This window comes from Eubalaena glacialis, chromosome 4 (assembly GCF_028564815.1).
Source record: "Eubalaena glacialis isolate mEubGla1 chromosome 4, mEubGla1.1.hap2.+ XY, whole genome shotgun sequence".
Classification (NCBI taxonomy): domain Eukaryota; kingdom Metazoa; phylum Chordata; class Mammalia; order Artiodactyla; family Balaenidae; genus Eubalaena; species Eubalaena glacialis.
Window position 1 is genome coordinate 88,369,824 of NC_083719.1, and position 20,240 is coordinate 88,390,063.

Consider the following 20,240-nt stretch of genomic DNA (forward strand, 5'->3'; position numbering starts at 1 on the left):
GGTTAGGCTCTGAAGGATGCTGAGTCCCGTCACACAGCAGATGTCTGAACTCTGTCCTTGACTGACCTGAACCCTTGAGGCTGCACTCAGAATTCCCCAGCTACAGGAAACTGGTATTAAATCCAAGGTGTCATCTTTCTTATTTATTTCCCTCTGTCTAGATACTTTTTGTTACCTATCAAATTATTCAGAGGCAGTGGGATCTAATGGTTTTCAAACTTGCTTTTGGCTGTAACAATACTTCTGTACACCAAAGTAATAAATAAGTAAACAAACCAAATAAATAACTGGATAAAGCAATAAAAGTGGGGTTGCTCTGGCTGATGTTAGGTGCAAGGACCAGGCACCACGGCCTCTTAGCCACTCTGTCATTCCTAGAGGCTCTGAGGAACCTCCTCGGAACCTTGGGGCCACACAGAATGCAGATGAGAAACAATCCCCAATCCATCTATCCATCATCCAACACATATTTGTTTAGCATCTGTTACGCACCAGCCACTGTGGTAGGGCCTGGCAATAGAACATAGACTAGAAGCCCATGCATCTTATATTCTAAGCAGGAGGGGAGTCATGGGGATGAGAATGTAAGAATTCACCACCACTGCAAGTAAGAGGTAATATTCACTGCTTACTTCATGTAAGGAATTTTACACATATTAACTCACTTAATCCTCTCAATAGCCTAGGAGATAGCTGCTATTTTTATTTCCACTTTATAGATGAGGGAACAGAGGCACAGAGAAGCAGTATGGGAGGTGGAGATAGAAAAGCCAGGAGTGTGGCGACATTGGAGACAAGAGAAAAGCATCCTCACTAAGGAGGGAGTGGTTACCATGTGGATGCAGCTGCTCAGAGATGGAGCAAGTTGTGGTCAGAGAAATGGAAACTGGACTTGGTGACACAGAAGTCACTGGTGACCTTGCAGAACAGAAAGAGACTGTATGGAGTGGTGAAAAGTAAAGTCAACTGTTCATAGTCAATCCTTTTCAGGAACTGAACGGTCAAGTGCCAGAAAGATAAAACAGTAGAGGACCATAGCGGAAAGTCAGGTGGGACCAAAGTGAAGTTCTTCATGTAGAAGAAACAGAATCGCGGGTGCCGTTTTGAAAATTAATTTGCAGTCTGATAGCACGGTAACTGCCCATTTACTCGTCTGTCTTCCCCAGCAGGCTGCAGGCTCCATGGGGTAGGAACTCTATCTCGTTCACTGTTTTTTCTGACCTGTCTCCTATTACAGTTACTGGAACACAGTAAGGAGCTCAATAGATATTTCTTGAATAAATGGATAAAATATATAATAAAAATTGGATGCTGGGGAAGGAAGCTTAGGTTTTCTCTTGAAAAACTACTTGCCAAACAAAGTTTTCACTAGACCCAGCATGGCAGGCCCCGGTAACGTGCTGCTGAGTGGTTGGGCCTCGGGGGCAGGCAGGCCCGTTCCTTTCCACGGAGCCAGAGTCCCCCAGTCTCCTGAGCCTCAGCAGGCCGTCCTTGTTTCTACTTTGTGAAGTCAGGTGCTTCGGAGTTCTGGGATCTAATCTGAGCTCCATTAAGAAACTGCTGTTACCTTTTCTATTCCTAAATTAGAAAAATAATATGATCCTGCAACCTAATTCTTTCTTATAATTACTTAAGCCAAATCAAAGTTGCAAGGAGATTATTTACTGCAAAGCAATGATGCTCCAGGGCGCCTTCAGGCAAAGTCCAACGTAACATTCTATTCACCCCACAGCATTTGGGGAGCAGTAGGCCCCTCCTGCCTCCTTTTTTAAAAAAACAAAAACAATTTCACTATACATCCATCCCATAACAGACGTGGGCAAAACATAAGCAACTACTTGCACACTCCCTTAAAAGGTTCCAGGGAGATGCCGTTTTTCTTGAAGAAACAAACCAGCCTGGAACTGACTGGCGGTCAGACTTGCCGAGTCTTACTCTTACTTACTCTCTCTGTTCACAGAGCCCTGCTGGTCTCTAGGTTTCTTCTTCCTCTATAAGTTTGACTGTAATTTAATGGGTCCTAACTATTACCAAAAAATGGATCGTATTTTTTTTTTTTAAGAATTGCTGTCTAAGTCTCAGGGGCCTAGTTTTTCTTTGTAAGATCTTAGCGTGTGAATTTATATTCATGGTTAGCATATATGGACTAGGCAGTTCATATCATGGTTAAGTATCAGATAGGATTCCAGAGCAGCCATGTATACATGAATAAATAATAATGATAATAACTATAATAGCTGACATTTACTGAGTGCTTACAGAGTACATAACATTAGGCTAAATGTTTTATTGCAGTATCTCATATAATCTCCTAACAACCCCTTGGGGTAAATATTACCCCCATTTTTCAGATGGTAACATAGGCTTTTAGAGATTAAGTTGTCCAAAGTCCCACAGATAGTAAAGTGAAGGATGTAGAATTTGAAAACCTAGCGGTTTGACACTAGTGCTCACCAATTTAACCTCTGTCATAAAGCTCCACACCAGTGTCTCTTGCTTTATTACTTAAATACAGGAAAGGCCTTTCAGTTACCACTTCGTAGAAGTTTAGGTGAGGAGGGCTGGAAGAAGAAGTGATGGGAACTTGGCTAAAATGAGGTTGAGAGATAACCTCTGAATTTCAGCTGATGTGTTTTTCCCTGTTTCAATTACGAGCAATAATCAGGAGAGGGTTGTAAAAATGTGTTTTAAAGTATTCCTGTGCGGAAATCACTGGAAGAAACTGTTTTATCAGCAAAAGAAACAAGATGCTGATACTTCAAGTGAAGGACTTAAGTGCAGATTTCAGAGCCCCAGCCATACTCTCTCTCCATTTTTCATCTCCCTTTTCTCTTGGAGCGCATGGCCTTGCAGGCTGTTCGGGTAATGGTTATGTCTCCCACGATCTATAGGACTGCAAGATCTGATACAGTCAGACCTCTCCTGTCTTATTAGGAGAGAACGTTTTGTTTTGTTTTTTTCACTTTATTTTCTTTGATTAAGGCATACTTTGCAATATTCAATTTTGGCCATGGGCAATCTGGAAACAGCTGTGGATACATTGTGGGGAGAGGGGAGTCCCTGCAGGTACGCACTTTGTTTCATGGCTGAATTGCTACCCAAACAGTCCTGGACACAGTGCCCCGCAAATTATTTTTCCCTTAAACTGATTTTTCCAGTTAGTTCTGTATATTAGTTACATAGTCCTATATTATTTTCCCCATAGGGCTTTCCTGCTCATGATTCCTAAACAAGCTGATAAAAACTCCATTTTCCCCACAGAAATCTTTACATTGTTGAGGCTTTCTCTTACCATAATTACTTCCCGAAAAATGCAGTGGTCAATTCTTCCTGAATATTTTTACATTAAAATGGGCACATATAAAACTTGGCCCTTGAGATTTTAAGGTTGCAAAGCAGATTCCTGGCTTTAAAGAGCCGACTGGTTGCTATTACTTGCTTTCTGTATTGACTTCTCATTGATTTGATTCAATCTCTCTACCATTTCAATGAGGAACTCTGTGCGAAAACAAGGATTTCTCATGACCTGAAGAAATCTTTTCTTATGAAAAAAAATCATCTGTTTCATTCCTCCACTAAGTACTTCAGGAATTAGGCCAGGTGAGGAGAAAGGTCTTGGCAGTGGCAGTTTGATGAGAAATGAATTAATTTGATTATTTCCACGGTGTGGATCAATAATAGCCTCCACAGAGGCCCCTGGCCTGAAGGCAGCTGGATAATCAATAGGATCACATAGAGGTGCTCTCCTCCCCCAGCAGCCTCTCTGATCTTTTCTGGGTGGACTCTTCACGCCTGCGTAATTCTAATTTATGTCAACTAGAAATCAAAGAAATTCCAAGAGGCTTTGGTCATAGGACATTGGGGTGGACCTTTCAAAATCTATTTACGTCTCTTCCTTAAGTAATGTGTTCCCCTCCCCCCCCCCCACCCCACGGCCCTCCTGGCGCCTCTACAGGCCAAGGAGAGGTAGCTTCCCAGTAGAAGGGCTGCTACCTGCTCTGGGCAAAGGCAGAGGAATGCAGTTAGGTAAATCGAGGTACCCTTTCTCCTTCCTACTGACAACTCCGCAGAAACATAAGAACTAATAAGCATTTTAAGCAAAATGCTTTGCCAAGAGTGGCTCCCTCAATAACGCTCTTTAATGATACCCCAGACGCTGGCATTTTCAAATCAAATGAACAGTGTATAAAATTAGTTCTGCATGAAGTTAAAAAAAAAAAGTAGAAAGTGAAAGGGAGCTTTTAAAAGCTCCAGCACTTCTTCATCCAACTGCTTTTCACAAGGGTTTGGCATTTGAGAATTGTTACATTTATGATGCTATTTGCTGCTCATAATTCAGGCCCTCTGTCTCCAAACTTCTGTATTAACACTCGCTGCAGAGGTTTCCACCGTGACATTTTATCACTGAGGTTTCCCAAACCAGCCAGGCTGCCTCTGGTGAGGTCTGGTTTCTCAGCCAATGAATACCATGCCACTGGGCTCCCTCCCTTTTCGTCAACCTTGTTACCCCAAACATTTTTCATTAACCTTGAACATTGCATTTCCATTTGCCCTACAGCTTTCCCAGGAATTTTTTTTCTTTCTGTCCTTTTTAGTTTTGTTCTCCATCCAAACTGCCATGTAAGAAGTGAGAAAAATATCGTATTAGTAGAAGAAACAGATCTGTATAGAATCTAGAATTCACTGAAGTTGTGAGAATGATTTCTATGACCAAAGCCACTGACTGTCTGTAATTGTGGGAAGCAGAAAAAACAGACTGCTCTTATTAGACAGTCCCGTTGGTCATACAAGTAGTTTTAACTAAATCACCAAATAAATGCGTGTTACGTTGATATGTGATTTCGGGTCAACTCTAATTCCCAAGGTCAAGTAAGCCTTTGAACAGTCTTTAAGAATATAAGTTCACCCCAATTCATCAAAGCCGTCTCACACAGCGTTTTCTTCTCTGGGTTCTTACAATGCACTAAAGTTTAGGAGATTAAGTGGCGTCGGCTTCAAAACCGAAAGTAATGCCTCTAACGTGCTTATCCATCCAGCAATTGGAAAAGCTACTCAAACAGGGGCTTCTTAATGCGCTTCCTAATTTTACAAGTGCGCGGGGAACACTGCATTTGTCTAACGGCTGGAGGACTCCTTCCTAGGAGTCACCAATGTTGCAGCCAAATTTACTGCTGTTTAGCTTAGACACTGACTGGTAATCTAAATACATGTTGCTTTCATCTGCAAAGAATACACTGAATGTTTCTTATCTGTTCTTTGTCTACCTAATGAAAGAGGGAGAAAAAGAAACAGAGGAAAAACACTTTTTTTCCTACGACAAATACAATGCATTTTGTTATTTAATTCTTCAAAAGCTCAAGTGAGGAAAAAAGCAGACGTTTGGTATAGCTTCCAAATCAAATATAAGTGGCCCCAAATGAAAGAAAATATAATTAGCCTTCAATATTTCTGAGAACCCCAGAATTGCAGGACACGAACCCTGGGACGCACAGATATCACAAACCCCATCTCTCTCCAATGCAGGGATCCCACTGGCAACATGCCTGACAAGGGGGCTAGCTGTGGAAACCAGTGAGGTCTCTTGCCCCCTTCTTTAGCTCCAGTTGGTGTGCAGAGAGGGGAAAGAGAACTCAAATGAACAAGTTTTTAGTGGTTAGCAGATTAGGTTAAGGTACAGGGAGAAGAGTAATAGGTCAAAATTAATTTTGTTCTTTAATTCTTTGTTGGCACAGATGATCACGTTGAGATAGACAGTGGCTCTTTGTCTCTGTATCCTAATCATAATTTCACTGTTTCCTGTTTCTGTTCTTCTATTCTTTCTCCATTATTTTTCTTATCCTAGCCACTAGACCACCAGGGAGCCACATCTCCATTATTCTCCTTAGTACTTTCTGTTTCCTTACTTATTTGAATTGTTTTATCTTCAACTCACCCTTGTCTCCCACTGCAAATCTTTCTTCAGCCTTATGCCTGGATCAGTAAGTTGATTCCAAATACACTGTCCCACAGAGGCATTAGTTTTCCTTCGTAAAGTGTGTTGAAAATGTAATTATTGATATATTTATGTAGAAAATAATAATCTTAAATTTAAGTGAGAAAAAAGTAAAAGGGCAACATCTTCTTTAATCTGAGTTAATTTCTTTCTTCTTTTGTAAAATTTCCTTTCAAAATGGCAGGCAATACAGCTTTTTTCTCATTTGGAAATTCAAATATCAAAACACAGGTTAATATAATGATGATGATAAGAATAATCATTAACACTGAGCATTTTATATATAACAAGCTCTACTCTAAGGGCTTGATATATGTTCACTCATTTAAATGCTCGTAGCATTTCCACGATTATCATCCTCATAGTAAATGACGAAACAGAGAGGTTAAATAACTGCCCAAGATGACACAACTAAGTGCAGAGCCCAGATCTGAACCTGAACTCTGGCTCCAGAGTCCATGTCCTCAGCTACTAACTTCTTTTCTTTGCTACTCATATCTTCCTTTGAATCTTGATAACTTTAAAATCTGGAGACGGACAGCGTAATACAAATGTCAAAGACAGAATAGCTACTCACGCTAGGTTTCCAACCAACTAAATCAACCCGCAGGCTTTCAAGTGCAAGGCTTTACGTGCACTGTGTGTGTGGTTTGGAAACTTCTTCTGTCCTCACAGAACTTCCCGTGTTTGGCCCTGAGCTGCCTTAAGTCTGAGGATGCCAGACGGCAGGGCTGGGCCATGCTGCAGCAGGCTGTGGTCAGACGGCTGGGTGTGAGAGCCAGCGGGCTCTCAGAGCAGCAGGCTGGTTGGAGAAAGGATTCAGAGGCCACCTGAGGAAAGGGCTAAAACCCTCAGGAATATCGCTCATCAAAACCGCCTTCTGATCCCATTTTGGACTAATTTGCATTTAGGTAGGAAAGGATCCATTGCCTAACTGAAAATTGGCAAAATGCTGGTCAGCAAATATGTCTGGAAAAATCTTCTGCACTAACTGGAACACAAATTTCTACAATTCATCTCTGAAGGTGAAGCTGCTCTCAACAAATCTAAAGAGTATGGACTAGAAACATGGTGACTTCTGAGAATGGTTGTGGCTACAAAGATACATTTTGAATGCGTACATTTTGGCATCCTGGCTTAGGTAGTTCTCACGTAGCAATTCTTTCTGGCGAAGCTGAGAAGCTCTGCTGTCATTGTTTAGTGTTTCTAGAACACTCTGCCTACTGTGGACCCTTTTATCTGTTTTAAAAGAAGTCATTTTAAAGTGACAGGGTTAGTAGCAGTGTTAGGTTAGTTAGTAGTGAAATCTGAGGGAGACTTGCAACCCCTGGGTCTCCGCTGTTGCTTAGTAACAAAGTCAGTCAGCTTTCTAGGCTGGGCTTAGAATATATAATAAAATCTCTCTAAACATAACTAACTGGCAAAGGCCTAGTATAAGTTGGGATTGTAAGGCATATGGAGAAAAGAACTAGGTCAATTCACAAAAATGACAAAGATCTTGGGCCATTCTTCTTATTTGCCACCAGATTTGCTACATTTAGAAAATGCATGTCCTTTGAGAGGCATACATATTTAGTTTCACTCTCATTTGCTGGATTTGCTAAATTTGTCCCTAATCACCAATTGTAAAAGTAGCACACATGTGTAAATCATTACATGATGCCAGCACTTTCGGAGCAAGTATCTGAGGTGGGTCTTTTCCAAGACCCAAGGAAGCATCCCCTTGCCTGGAGATAGCCCCCAGGGTGTGCCACAGGCACTGGACACAGACTTGAAGATCTGGGGTAGAGTCTTGGATGAGTGGCCTTGGGCCAGTGCCTGGTCTTTCTGAGCCTCTATTTTCTCCCCTTCACAGTACAAATGATTACTTCCTAGACTTGTTATAGGGGAAAACATAAAAGTGACAAAGGGGAAGGCACCTCTCTAATGCCTGGTTACCAATTCAGGTTTTGATCATCTTTATTAAATGCAGCACAATTTCTCAAACTCATGCTCATGTCTCTGGCCAGCTCCACTGACCTTCCGTGGGGCCTCTGGGACCGTTTCTCATCATGTGTGAGAAGTGGCACCTGAAACGTGGAGAGAGGCAAATTCCCACATAACATTCCCTCGCTGGCCCTTTCTTGCCCCCAAATGGCCAGAATACATAGATGTTGAGCACTGAAATCGCACACTTCAGATTGCGACAAAACAATTTGGCACTGTGCTTTCCATCTTACTGTTGTAGGAAACTTGGAACCCAGAACAAAATGTTACTGTTAGACTGTGCACATTGCAGTGTGCCATGCAAACATTTTTAATTGTGGTCCATAGACTTATGGATAGGAAGCCAAAATCTAAGTTGAGCGTGTGTATGATTGTTTTTTCTTTCTGCATGAGCACAAAATTCATTTTTAAACAGAGAAATTCAAAAATAATCTCAGATAAATTTAGAAAACCAGGCAACTTACAGTGTAATGGTATATGCACGTGTATGTATACAAACATATATATAGGGACAGAGGAAGAATATAATATCAGGCTATTAACTACAGTGATATGTAGAAAAGAAACTTGATAGGCAACTCTTACTTTATCGCATCTCATCAGCCCCAAGTATCTTAGAGACTTGCTGCTCTGTGCAATCAGGGTGGCTCCTTGGTCTGTAATTTCTTTACACCATCCAACATCCACAGTCTCTATTGTCATGCTGTATCGCCCAATGGCTATCAGTGCTGCAGGGAGGGACAAAGGGGAAGAAAGCAAGCATAAATGTTAGCAGGGTAAGGGATCTCTATCTCATTATGACTATTTCTCTCATTTCCTCACTAAATTTGTTCCTGAAATGTTGTGTGTAAATGAATGTTTCGTAAACGAAATTCAATTTAAAATGCTTTAGGAAAGCTTGCCCTATGACAAACCCTTTCACAAAGTGAATAATCATTCCATAATTTCCCTTTCATTGGAACACAACATTTTATCAGTTTTACTCATTACAAGGTTACCTGTACTTCCAAACATTCATATCTGCAGAAGGCATAAATTAAAGTGAATTACACATATAACGTTACAGAAAACCCTAAGCAGTAAATTTTACCCAAGATAACTTCAATAATTTTTAAAAAGAAAAACCCATGTAAACACCATTTTGAGGTGTGTTATACTGCATATGAATTTCTTTACCAATTGGCATTTTTTTTCCATCTGTTCATGATCTGTAAAATGTAAGAGTATATAATATTTTTCACGTTAGTCCTTCTTGGGACCTCTAGGAATTAAACGTACATTATACATACAGTTGAATTTAATTGGTGCTATGCTAGAGCACAATAAAGGGAATGCATTTGTTATGGGGAATTTCCTCACCATATCAAAAGTCTTCCTCCTATTAACATATGAAATGAAGCCTGTCATCTGAACATTACGACAGTATCTCTAGTCTTCTTGACTGTTTAGCACTGTACCACTACTGACGTGCAGATGCTTAGCCCATAATCTATGATGTGTACTACTTATCACTGCAAAGCTCCATAACCCATCTCCCTGTCAGAGCAACCAGTCGGTGAATTTGGCTCTTTGCTACAGACTTCTGATTAATAGACGTGCACACTTCTACCTTTGCAGCACAGGAAAACAGATTTCAATACCTCCAGCCAGAAAAAGTTTACGGTGCATTGGTTTGTAAATGAAAACCCTGAAAACAATGCCAAAAATGTTAAAAAGGAATAATAAATTGTTTGCTAATTATTTCCTCATTCTAAGATAGGATGAGTTGATTTCTGTGACATTAAAAGCGGATGATATTTTCCAATTGATTAGATTGATAAGAGCAGAGTGAATTACTCATGTAAATAAACTTTAACTCTTTTTTCACTTTAATTTTTTTTATACAGCAGGTTCTTATTAGTTATCTATTTTATACATATCAGTGTATATATGTCAATCCCAATCTCCCAATTCATCCCACCACCACCACCCCGCCTCCACCCCCGCTTTCCCCCCTTGGTGTCCATACGTTTGTTCTCTACATCTGTGTCTCTATTTCTGCCTTGCAAGCCGGTTCCTTTGTACCATTTTTCTGGATTCCACATGTATGCGTTAATATATGATATTTGTTTTTCTCTTTCTGACTTACTTATTTATAGCTCGCAGAAAAAAAACACTTGGCAAAATCTCTTTGCTAATTACCTAAGTAATTTTTTTTAAACTAGAAAACTCATGCCCATGCATTCAAGTACCAAAGCACTCCTAAGTAGCCAGATATTTAAAGTTTATAAAAACAATAATCATGATCCCAGTGTTTTCCAGTGAAAATGCTATAAAGGAAGAAACAAAATTCCTGGAAGTTCCTCATGTTATCAATTGGTTGATGTTCTCATCTGTGCACATGCTATTTTGGCATTTAGTTTTCCAAGGAGGTGGGGCGGGGCAGGGGAAATCTGCAAAGGTTTGCTGAATGGTCTGAGTGATATTTTCGTGTAGTATAAGCAATATCCCAGGTTAATCCCATCGGTGTTCCTGACCTAAGAAAACTATTGTTATCTCTGATATTGTCATAAATTTCATTGGTTATGATATCCTGAGGATCTTGTATGATAAAAGAAGTAGAAGGTGCAAAAAGAAATTCCTTTCAATACAAAGTGCTCAAACTGTGATTTCAAAAGATGGAGCACAAGATGCAGGATGACCCCACATTAGCGGATAGCGTGTTTTTACTGAGGTTTGAGACCAGAATGTGAAAGCCCTGCACTATCCAGAAAACAGTAAATCAAGTGATCTGCGGAGTTTCCACAGGCTGCTTGATAAGCAAATGAAGAGTTAATAACTACTAATTCCAGATGCTAAAATCACTAGTGTTTGGTATTTTCCTTTTTTTTTTTTTCTTTCTTGTCCAAATTAAAACAAACAGTAAATAAGACAACTGAAGATAAATCAAGGTATTCAGTTTTTGTTTTGCCATAGTTCTATTTACTGAAGTTAGAATTAAATTTTATTTTTCCTTAACTCATTCATTTACTCAACAAACACCTCATGAGCACTCACTCTAGAGCATTTTTCTCCAATACTTATTGACTATCCATGTGCTAGACATTGGGCTGAGAATTTTAGGTGCATTATCTCATTTAATCCTCACAGCAACCTTACAAAGTCTTATCATTAGTTCCATTTTAAAGATCAGGAAACTGAGTCACAGAATGATGGAACACCTTTCCCAGTATCACAAGATAGTAAGTGGGGAGTAGATAGTAAGCTGAGAGCCGGCTCTCAGTCCTGGCTGCACATCAGATCTACTAGTTCAGAATCATGGGCCCAGGCACCTGGCAATTCCAACATGCTGCACTGCCAGCGTATGGAACTGTGGTGTGACACACCTGGCCTGTGCTCGGTCATAGGGACAGAAAGGTTCACAGAGCTCAGAGGTCAGTTCAGTGGGATGGGGGCGGGGGGAGGGAGGGTTGGATGGAAATGAGGAAGAACCAAGTAAACAGTCACAACACAATGTTCATCCCCCATCTCTTCCCATCCCTAACTTCTCACTTTTCAGATCTCGAGTCAAAGGTCAGCTTCTCAGAACCGATCGCCCTGTCATTTTCTGATATTAGGAAAAGTTACTATTTATTTGTTCAGTTATGTACTTTTTTTGCAGCTCACTTCTCCCATTAGAATGACGGATTTCCTATTCACTGTTGTATCCCCAGCATCTAGCATACACCTGGTACAGAGTCAGTTCTTAAAAATATTAGTTGAACACGCCAATGACTATAAGGTGGTTAGGTCTATTATAGAGGCACGCCAAGGGGCATGTGAGCCCCTCACTCTTCAGGGGAGGAGAGAGATCACGGGAGCCCTCATGGAAGAGTTAAGCTAGGTCTTGAGGGATGAGTAAGGATTCCCCAGAAAAACAAAGGCGTGAGGGCTACTATGTCAGGCTAAGGAAATAGCATATGTAAGGGCAGAGAGATGTGAAAGGACTGGGGAGCTGCAGGTCATTCCGTGTGGCTGAATGCGGCTGAAATAAAAACAAGTACAAGGAAGTGGCAGATTTATTCCAGAAATATTCATTCCATGATTAGTAGCATTGGGGTTGGCATAAGACATACACGGAGTAGCAAAAATAAGCAGAGTCCTTGATGTCATGAAGCCCATATTCTAGAAGGAGAGAGAGATGTGAAGTGGACACAGAAGTATATATAATTCTAAATTGTAACAAGTGCTTTGAAGGAAATGGAATGATCACTGTAAGAATGACATTTAGATGGCACCAGGGAGAGTCTTCCTGGTGAAGTTACTTTTAATCCCTCCAACAGCACTGCAAAAACAATACCCATGGTAGAGGTAAGACAACTAAGGTTAAATACCTCACCAAGGCCCCATGCCTATTAAGTGGCAAAACTAGGGTGCAAACGGAGATAGTTTGGCTCTAAAGCCAGGGCTCATTCTTTCACAGCAGCAGCATCCAGGGTGGTAGAGAAGCCTGTGTATGTTCAGAATGTATTTCCCTTTACCTCCATTCAAAATTTAAACACTACTGCTCATAGGTAGCCAAGTATTTACCCTGCGACTATAAAACAGGGTCCAAGAGTATCTTTAAATCCCGAAATATATACTGAGTAATTTACCTCTCTGTGAATATATCCTACCTTTGGATATATTTTTTTAATGTTTTTCATGAGCTAGCTGTGGTAGAGTCTCAAATTCATTTCCGGCCTCACTACTTAGTAGATGTTATGACCTCAGGACCTTAGTAGATGTTATGACCTTAGTAGATGAGATGACCTCAGGATGACATTTAACTTGCCTGAGTCTCAGCTTCCTCACCTGCACAATAGGGATGGTGACTATATGTCCTGTCTACTTCACAGGGTTGGTCTGAGGTTCAAATGAGATAATACATGCAAGGGACTTTGCACTACATAAATGTACTACATCAGTAAACTATCGATTTATTCGATATTTTCCCATGCCATTCTACAGTGGTGCAGTTGATTTAAAATGAAAAGACTTGAAAGAGTTTTGAAAAATAAGAAGCTCTGGGCAAATGAGACCATTATATAAATACGTAGTCATTGTGTCACTGCTAGAGTTCTTGAATTGCCTGCTCTCCATCGGTGATCACAAACTTACAGACTGCACCTGGGATGATAGGGCCGTAAATGGAATGTATGATTACTATCTTCACTAGGGGCTGTTGACACATTATAATGGTATTTATTAAGCCTTGAAAAGGGATAAATTATGCAAGACTAATTCCTTATCCCAATGCAATTTTAATGCACTTTTTAATGTGCTAAGTGTAACTAATAAAGTTAAATTTTAAAAAGTTACACAAATTCAAAGCTGTAATTCAGAAACATATGATGATCAAGGATATACATTAACTCACTAAAAGGTGTTTCCATAGGCATACAGAGTGACTGAAAGACACGAGTATATACGTAGTTAATTTTGACGAAGAAACTCCATTTGTAGGAATCTATCCCGAAAATATACCTCTAATTATACAAAATTACACAGATACAAGTTTATTCATTAAAGTGTTGATTGTAATTGCAAAATAATGGAAACAGCCCCTAATGCCCATACATAGGAGAGTGGTTAAATAAACTATGCTACATCCTCACAGTTGAACACTATGCAGCTTTAAAAAAAATTAATGGGGGAAGATCACTAGGAACTTCCAAATCATTCAGTGAAAAAACTAAAGTGCAAAAAAGAGTTTACATGATGTGCTACCACCATCCAAAAGACAATGCAATTAAAAAAACAAACAAAAACAAAAACATGAATCCTCTCACTTGTGAAAAAAGAATATGGGAAAGACACACCAGAAACTACAGAGACTGTTTAACTATAGGGGGTTGGTGGGAAAGGGGAGAAAAGAAGGGGGCATGGAATGTGGAGGTGAGGGTGGGGGAGTGATGGGGACAAACACCTCTTAGACTATCTCTTTGGCTATAGCTTTGACTCTCTGAGCCATAGTAATGCTTTACATACTTCCCAAAACAAAAAATTAAAACCAGCCAGGATGGGGAACCCGAAGTGGAATACCAACAGTAACAAATGAACCTAACTGTGTTACAAATGAACAACATGGCCCCAACAAATAATATAACCACACCGAAGGGGATGGGAATTAAGAATTAAGTGGCTTCGGAAAACATGATTTTGACTGTATATTGTAAAGTGAAAACCAAAAAGAGCTGTCAGCAAATACTGCACTCTAGTTAGGAAATCTATTTCTCACAGGGGTGTGAGTTAGCAATTCAGTAACTACTTTACGCATAATCTAGGATTATAAATAATGAGAGCCAGTCTTTCCACTGTTAGGGAAAGAAGTTACAAATAAGAAAAGGGGGGAGGCTTATAATGAACCTTGTGATATTGAACTGGAATCAGAGATATTAGAATGAACTCATAGTATTTTATACACACATTACAGATAAATACATGTAGAAGTAACTAATAAATATGATGTATGTGCATGCATGCATGGCTTAGTATACATACATACATTTCCTAGCTCTTTCTGCTGAGAGGAACTAGGAGCAAGGATACCCCAGTAGCAATGATCTACTAGCACTCAGATCTTGGTTTTCAAGTATCATTCTCCAATAGAGTGAATAAAAGGGATAAGGGCTTCTTAGAAAAATGGTTGATTCCAGAACTGGGGCCGGGAAAACAGACGATGATTCTGGGATATCTTGTGATCGTAGAAAAAAGAAGTGCTTAAAAAAGAGTGAGGGTACATCAAAAAGACAGAGGATCCAATCAGAAAGAGCTGTCAATGGCCACAGCTGGAACAATTTGAGCAGCAAAATAAATAATGATAGTACTGGATTATAATTCAGAAAACTGAATAAGCATTCACAGATTCACATTGATATAAATAAATAAATAGCCAAGGAAGGGCACCTTACAGAAGAATTCCAATTAATAAATGTATAAGGAATGAGGGAAATAAAAAAAAAGTTATCAGGCGAAGACTAGAGTAATAATTATTGCAGGCAAGATCCACCAATAGGTGCTAAAATCAGTGAGTGAAAGTTTGAGGTGAAACAGAATATTGGCATAGTGCCAAAGATATTTATCAACTATCGAAAATTGTAACTTTATAGTGGAGAGACCCAGCAGACACCACCTTACCCAAATGATCAAGGTTAACATCACCAGTAATAACATATAGAGATATAATGTATCGCCTGATCACTTCTGCAGTATTCTCACCAAAATGAATAATTTCAATCTACTCATAAGAAAACATCACACAAACCCAAAGTGAGAAACATTCTATAAATAATTCACCAGTACTCATCAAAAGGGTCAAGATAATGGAGTATATAAGAAAAGAATGAGGAACTGTTACAGATTAGAGGAGCCTGAGGAGACATGACAACTAAATACAATGTGGGATCCTGGATTGAATCCTGGACCAGACAAGGAAATTAGGGAAAAATCTGGTGAAATTCAAGTAAGATTTGTAGCTTAGTTAATCTTATTGTTTCAAGTTAATTTCCTAGTTTGACAATTGTACTGTGGTTATATGTCATCAACATTAGAGGTAGCTGGATGAAGAGTATAATGAAGTCTCTACTATTTTTGCAACTTTTCTGTAATTCTAAAATTGTTTGAAAGCATAGAGAAAAAAACATGGATAAGTTAATAAGAGATACCAAGTGAATGAACTAAGTAGAGGACTAAAATTTTCTAAGTGAAAGCAGGTATTATTTTTACACTGTAAGCTCTGATATATAAATGTTAGGACTAAAAATACATTTTTTCCTCATAGGAGAAAGACTAGTCATATGAGTGCACTAACAAGTGACCTGCATGTGCCATTTTGTCCTTTCCAGTTCTATCATCTGCTGTAGATCTATGTACCTGTAATAAAATCAGAAGAAATGCCCTAGTGCATGAAAGAATCAGGGTTAAAATTTAACAGTAGGATTAACATCTTTCATGTAATACTTGGATAAAAGCCATTTGCAAAGAAATTTCTTGGCACGGATACAGAGAGATAAATATGAAGAGTGCTCTTCTTTGTGGAAGCCACAGAAGCCCCAAAAACAAAGGAACGGTGCTTTCAGAGACACTTGTTGTTGCGTCATGGTCCCTGCGAAGGCTCCCTCTACCCCGCAGGGACTACAGCAGTGGCTCCTAACCCTGGCAGTTCAGGAGAATCACAGGTGCCTAAAAAAAGTACAGATGCCCGAGTCCCACCCCTGGAGATTCTGATTCAGGAGACGCTATAAAAGCTCCTGTGATCCCAATGTGAAGTCAAGGCTGAGAACCACTGGAACAGAGTAACCTACAACTCCAGCAAAGTCAGTCAACTAAAAACAAAAGAACTCATTTTTAAGGATATAAATAACTTATGTGTTCTGATATTTTCAAACAACTTTGCCTCTCAAACAGTTATGACTTCTTGTACATAATCCAATGCTTTTAATCCCTTTATTTCTAATTTATAGCCTTAATTCCACTTTTAAACATTATTCTGTTCCTCCCATTATTATGCAGCAAACCCAACAGTGACTACACCCTATATTTTTCCAAGTTGTCCTTTTTTGTAAATATTTTTCTTTATTTCACTGCACGTACTTATATTTCTAATGCTGCACATATCAGAGTTTGTTTCATATTAGAATTATTTATCAACATGCCCGTCTTCCCCAAGACTGTAAAATCTTTGAAGCAGTGAACGTGGAGAGTGTTTTCCTAGGACCCCTCAATCTCTGAAAATCAAGTGTCACTCATTTTTTATAGTTTTAATATATTTTTTGGAAGTATAACATACATGTAGAAAATTGCACAAATCCTCAAGGTACAACTTGATGAATTTTGACAAAGTTAACATAGCTGTGTAACAGTATCTGGACTGAGAAACAGAGCATGACCAGCACCCCTAAAGCACCCTCATCCCCGACTCCAGTCACTACTATTCCCCCAAAAGGATAACCACTATCTTGACTTCCCATCACACAGATTAGTATTCTTGTTTTTGAACTTCATACAAATAGTCAAACACCCAACACACTTGTTTCTGGTCTTTTAGCTGTCCATCACGTTAATGAGATTCATCTACATTGCTATGTGTACTGGTGGTTCGTTCATTCTCAATGCTGAAAAGTATTCCATTCTACTCTAGATGGACATTTGGGCTGTTTCTACTTTTTGGCTATTAGGTATAATGCTGCTATGAACATTAGCACACATGTCTTTGTGTGACTATATGTTCTCACTTCATTTAGGTAAATACCTAAGAGTGGGATTTCTGGGTCATATAGTTAAGTTTATGCTTAACTTCCTAAGAAACTGCCAAAATGTTTTCCAAAGTGGCTATACAATCTTACATTCCCACCAGCAGCATATGAAAGTTCCAGTGACTCCACATCCTTGCCAATACTTGGTAATGTCTGTCTCTTTGATTACAGCCACTCTAGTAGGTATGAAGTGGTGCCTGATTGGGGGTTTTAATTTTCATTTCCCTAAGCACTAATGATTTTGTGCATCTTTTCATGGTGTCATACATTTTTTTTTTTTTTAAAGATTGATTGATTGATTGATTGATTGATTGCTATGTTGGTTCTTCGTTTCTGTGCTAGGGCTTTCTCTAGTTGCAGCAAGTGGGGGCCACTCTTCATCGCGGTGCGCGGACCTCTCACTATCGTGGCCTCTCTCGCTGCGGAGCACAGGCTCCAGACGCGCAGGCTCAGTAGTTGTGGCTCACGGGCCTAGTTGCTCCGCGGCATGTGGGATCTTCCCAGACCAGGGCGTGAACACGTGTCCCCTGCATTAGCAGGCAGACTCCCAACCACTGTGCCACCAGGGAAGCCCGGTGTCATACATTTTTTAAAAAATCCTAGCTTAGTGCCTCTATCCTTGCAAGTACTCAGTAGATATCTATTAAATTAAATTGATGAAGAGGAAAAGCACATAGATAATTTTTCTATTATTAGACTATAGCAGAGAACTAGCTTTCTAGACAACAGATAATTTTCTATGTAATTTGAAGGAAACTACCAGTAAAATAAACTTAGTCTATCCTCTGGAGACATGAAAAGTCTTGAAGTTTCTTAAAATAAGAAAGTAAACTCAGGGAAAAAATAAGGTTATAGATAACATTCCAAATGCTCATTTACTTCTGGAAATTCCAAAGACTGTGGAGTATGCTTTACTTAGGAACTCTAAATCTCTAAAAATCAAGTGAAAAATAAATCTGTATGAAAATTGTCCAAAAATGGTGGATAACAGAGTGGAAACACTGAATTGTGCTAGAATTTTCAAGATGCTGCACATAGGGCATTTATTTTACATAACTCTGCTTACTGAGTTCAGAATAGCAACATCGAGTATTGTCTGACTTACAAAGGGAGCAAGCTGGCTGTGGCCCTTGACCTTACTGGGAAGAGGCTCTCCTGCCCTATACATCCTGAAACAGAAATGCAAGCACTATTTATAGGCTGTGTCTGCTTTCCTTCCTATGAGATAAACAAGTTGGTGGAAAAGTAATAGTTCAAGAGAAGGAATTTTTAAAATAAATGTCTTTTGATACATTAGGAGTAAGGATAAGTATTTTTCCTGCTTTATCCCTTCTTAATTATTTTTATTTTAATGCAGAAAGATACAAATCTGATTAAGTAGAAACTATTTCTGAATATGTGACATCCAAAAATGTAATGAACAAGGGGTGCATTTAGAACTAACCTTCATTTAACAGGAATCTGATCCACTACTCCGGTTTTCAGTGGTGCTGTATTTGGTGGTAACCAACCCTTTGAGTGGAATGTTAGGTTCCCCTGACAATCTCCTTATTAAATTTTAGAATTTGAGATGAGGAAGAAAAAAAACCTTACCACTCTAACATTAGCTGAGAACCTAAACTCCCTGGTTCAATGATTCTTTTTTATTTCAGCCTGCATAAATACATACATTACTTATCAAAGAATTATGCATCCTTTTCAAAATCCTGACATTATATTAGATTTCCTCACTTTATGAGAAGTGAATTCTGGGCTTAAATATGTTGGTTCATAGATATGGAAAAGTACATTAGTGTCTCTGTCATCTATCTGCCTTGGCCACCTTTCTGAACTGAATTTTCCACACCACCGTAAAGACAGGGCATCAATTTCAAGCAGGCGTCAGATACAAACATTTATCTGCCCCAGTGTGCAGAAAAGTAGGATGCGATTTCAGCGACTACCACTTAAGAAATACCAAGGTTAGTGACAACATATGTGTTGTCGAGCTGCCCAGTAAACATTATAAAAGTATCTTGATATTGAAGGGAAGGAAACCAAAGGAAGAAAGAACATGTGGGGATGTCAGCCAAGTGAATATATTATCTCTTCTTTCTTTCAACAAATACTAATTGAGCACCTACTATGCACCAGGAAATGTTTTAGGAGCTGGGGATAAAGAGATCAAATCCCTGCCCTCATGGAGCTCGTATTATGAATACAAATAAATAATACTATATAATATTTTGGATGGTAATAATGCTTTGAAGAAAAATAAAGCAGGGACCAGAGGTAGGAGTGCTCTAATTTTAATTAGGATGGAAGGAGAAGGCCTCACAGAAAAAGTAACGTTTGAACAAAGATCTGAAGGGGAGCGGATCAAGCCATACAGGTATCTGAGGGAAAAGCATTCTGTGCAGAGAAAACCTAGTGCCAAGTCCATGAGGTGGGAAGGTTGCTAGCTTGTTCTAGAGTGAGCAAAGGAGCAAGATGGCAAGCAGTACATTTTAGATCAAGGAGTTGATGGAAAAGGGGGTGGACAAAATCATCTTATAGGCCAGTTTAATGACATTGGCTTTCACTCTAAATGAAGTGGGAATACATTGGAGAATTTGTGGCAGAAGAGCGTTATGAGATAAAAAATTTTCAAAGGACTTCTCCAGCTTCTGGATTGAGGACAGACTGTAAGGAGGCAAGAACAGAAGCAGCGAAACCAAGAAGGAGGCCATTGCAATTATCCAGACAAGAAGTGATAGTGGCTTGGGCCAGGGCAGCATAATAGAGATGGAGAGGAGTTGAATTATGAATAGATTTTAAATATGGGCCCAACAATATTTGCTGATGGATTGGATGTGGAATGAGAGAAAGAGAACAGTCAAGAATGTCAAGAGAAAAGAAATCTTTTTGGCTTAGATTTGAAAGAAATTTCCTATGTGGGATTTTACATAGCTGCTCTTGGCGTCCTTGTGTGTCTAAGTGTCCTTGTATTGGTAGGGATTTATTGGCTTCTTCTACTGGATATAAATTCC

The 20,240-nt window shown here is 39.4% G+C and overlaps 1 protein-coding gene across 1 annotated transcript in view; it reads right to left on the reverse strand.

The window, feature by feature from the left end:
* Positions 1-20,240, reverse strand: part of FBXL17 (F-box and leucine rich repeat protein 17) — a 476,643-nt gene that overhangs the window by 12,417 nt on the left and 443,986 nt on the right. The window contains 1 exon segment of the mRNA XM_061188041.1: positions 8,564-8,706. Within this exon segment, the coding sequence (XP_061044024.1) occupies positions 8,564-8,706 (143 nt within the window).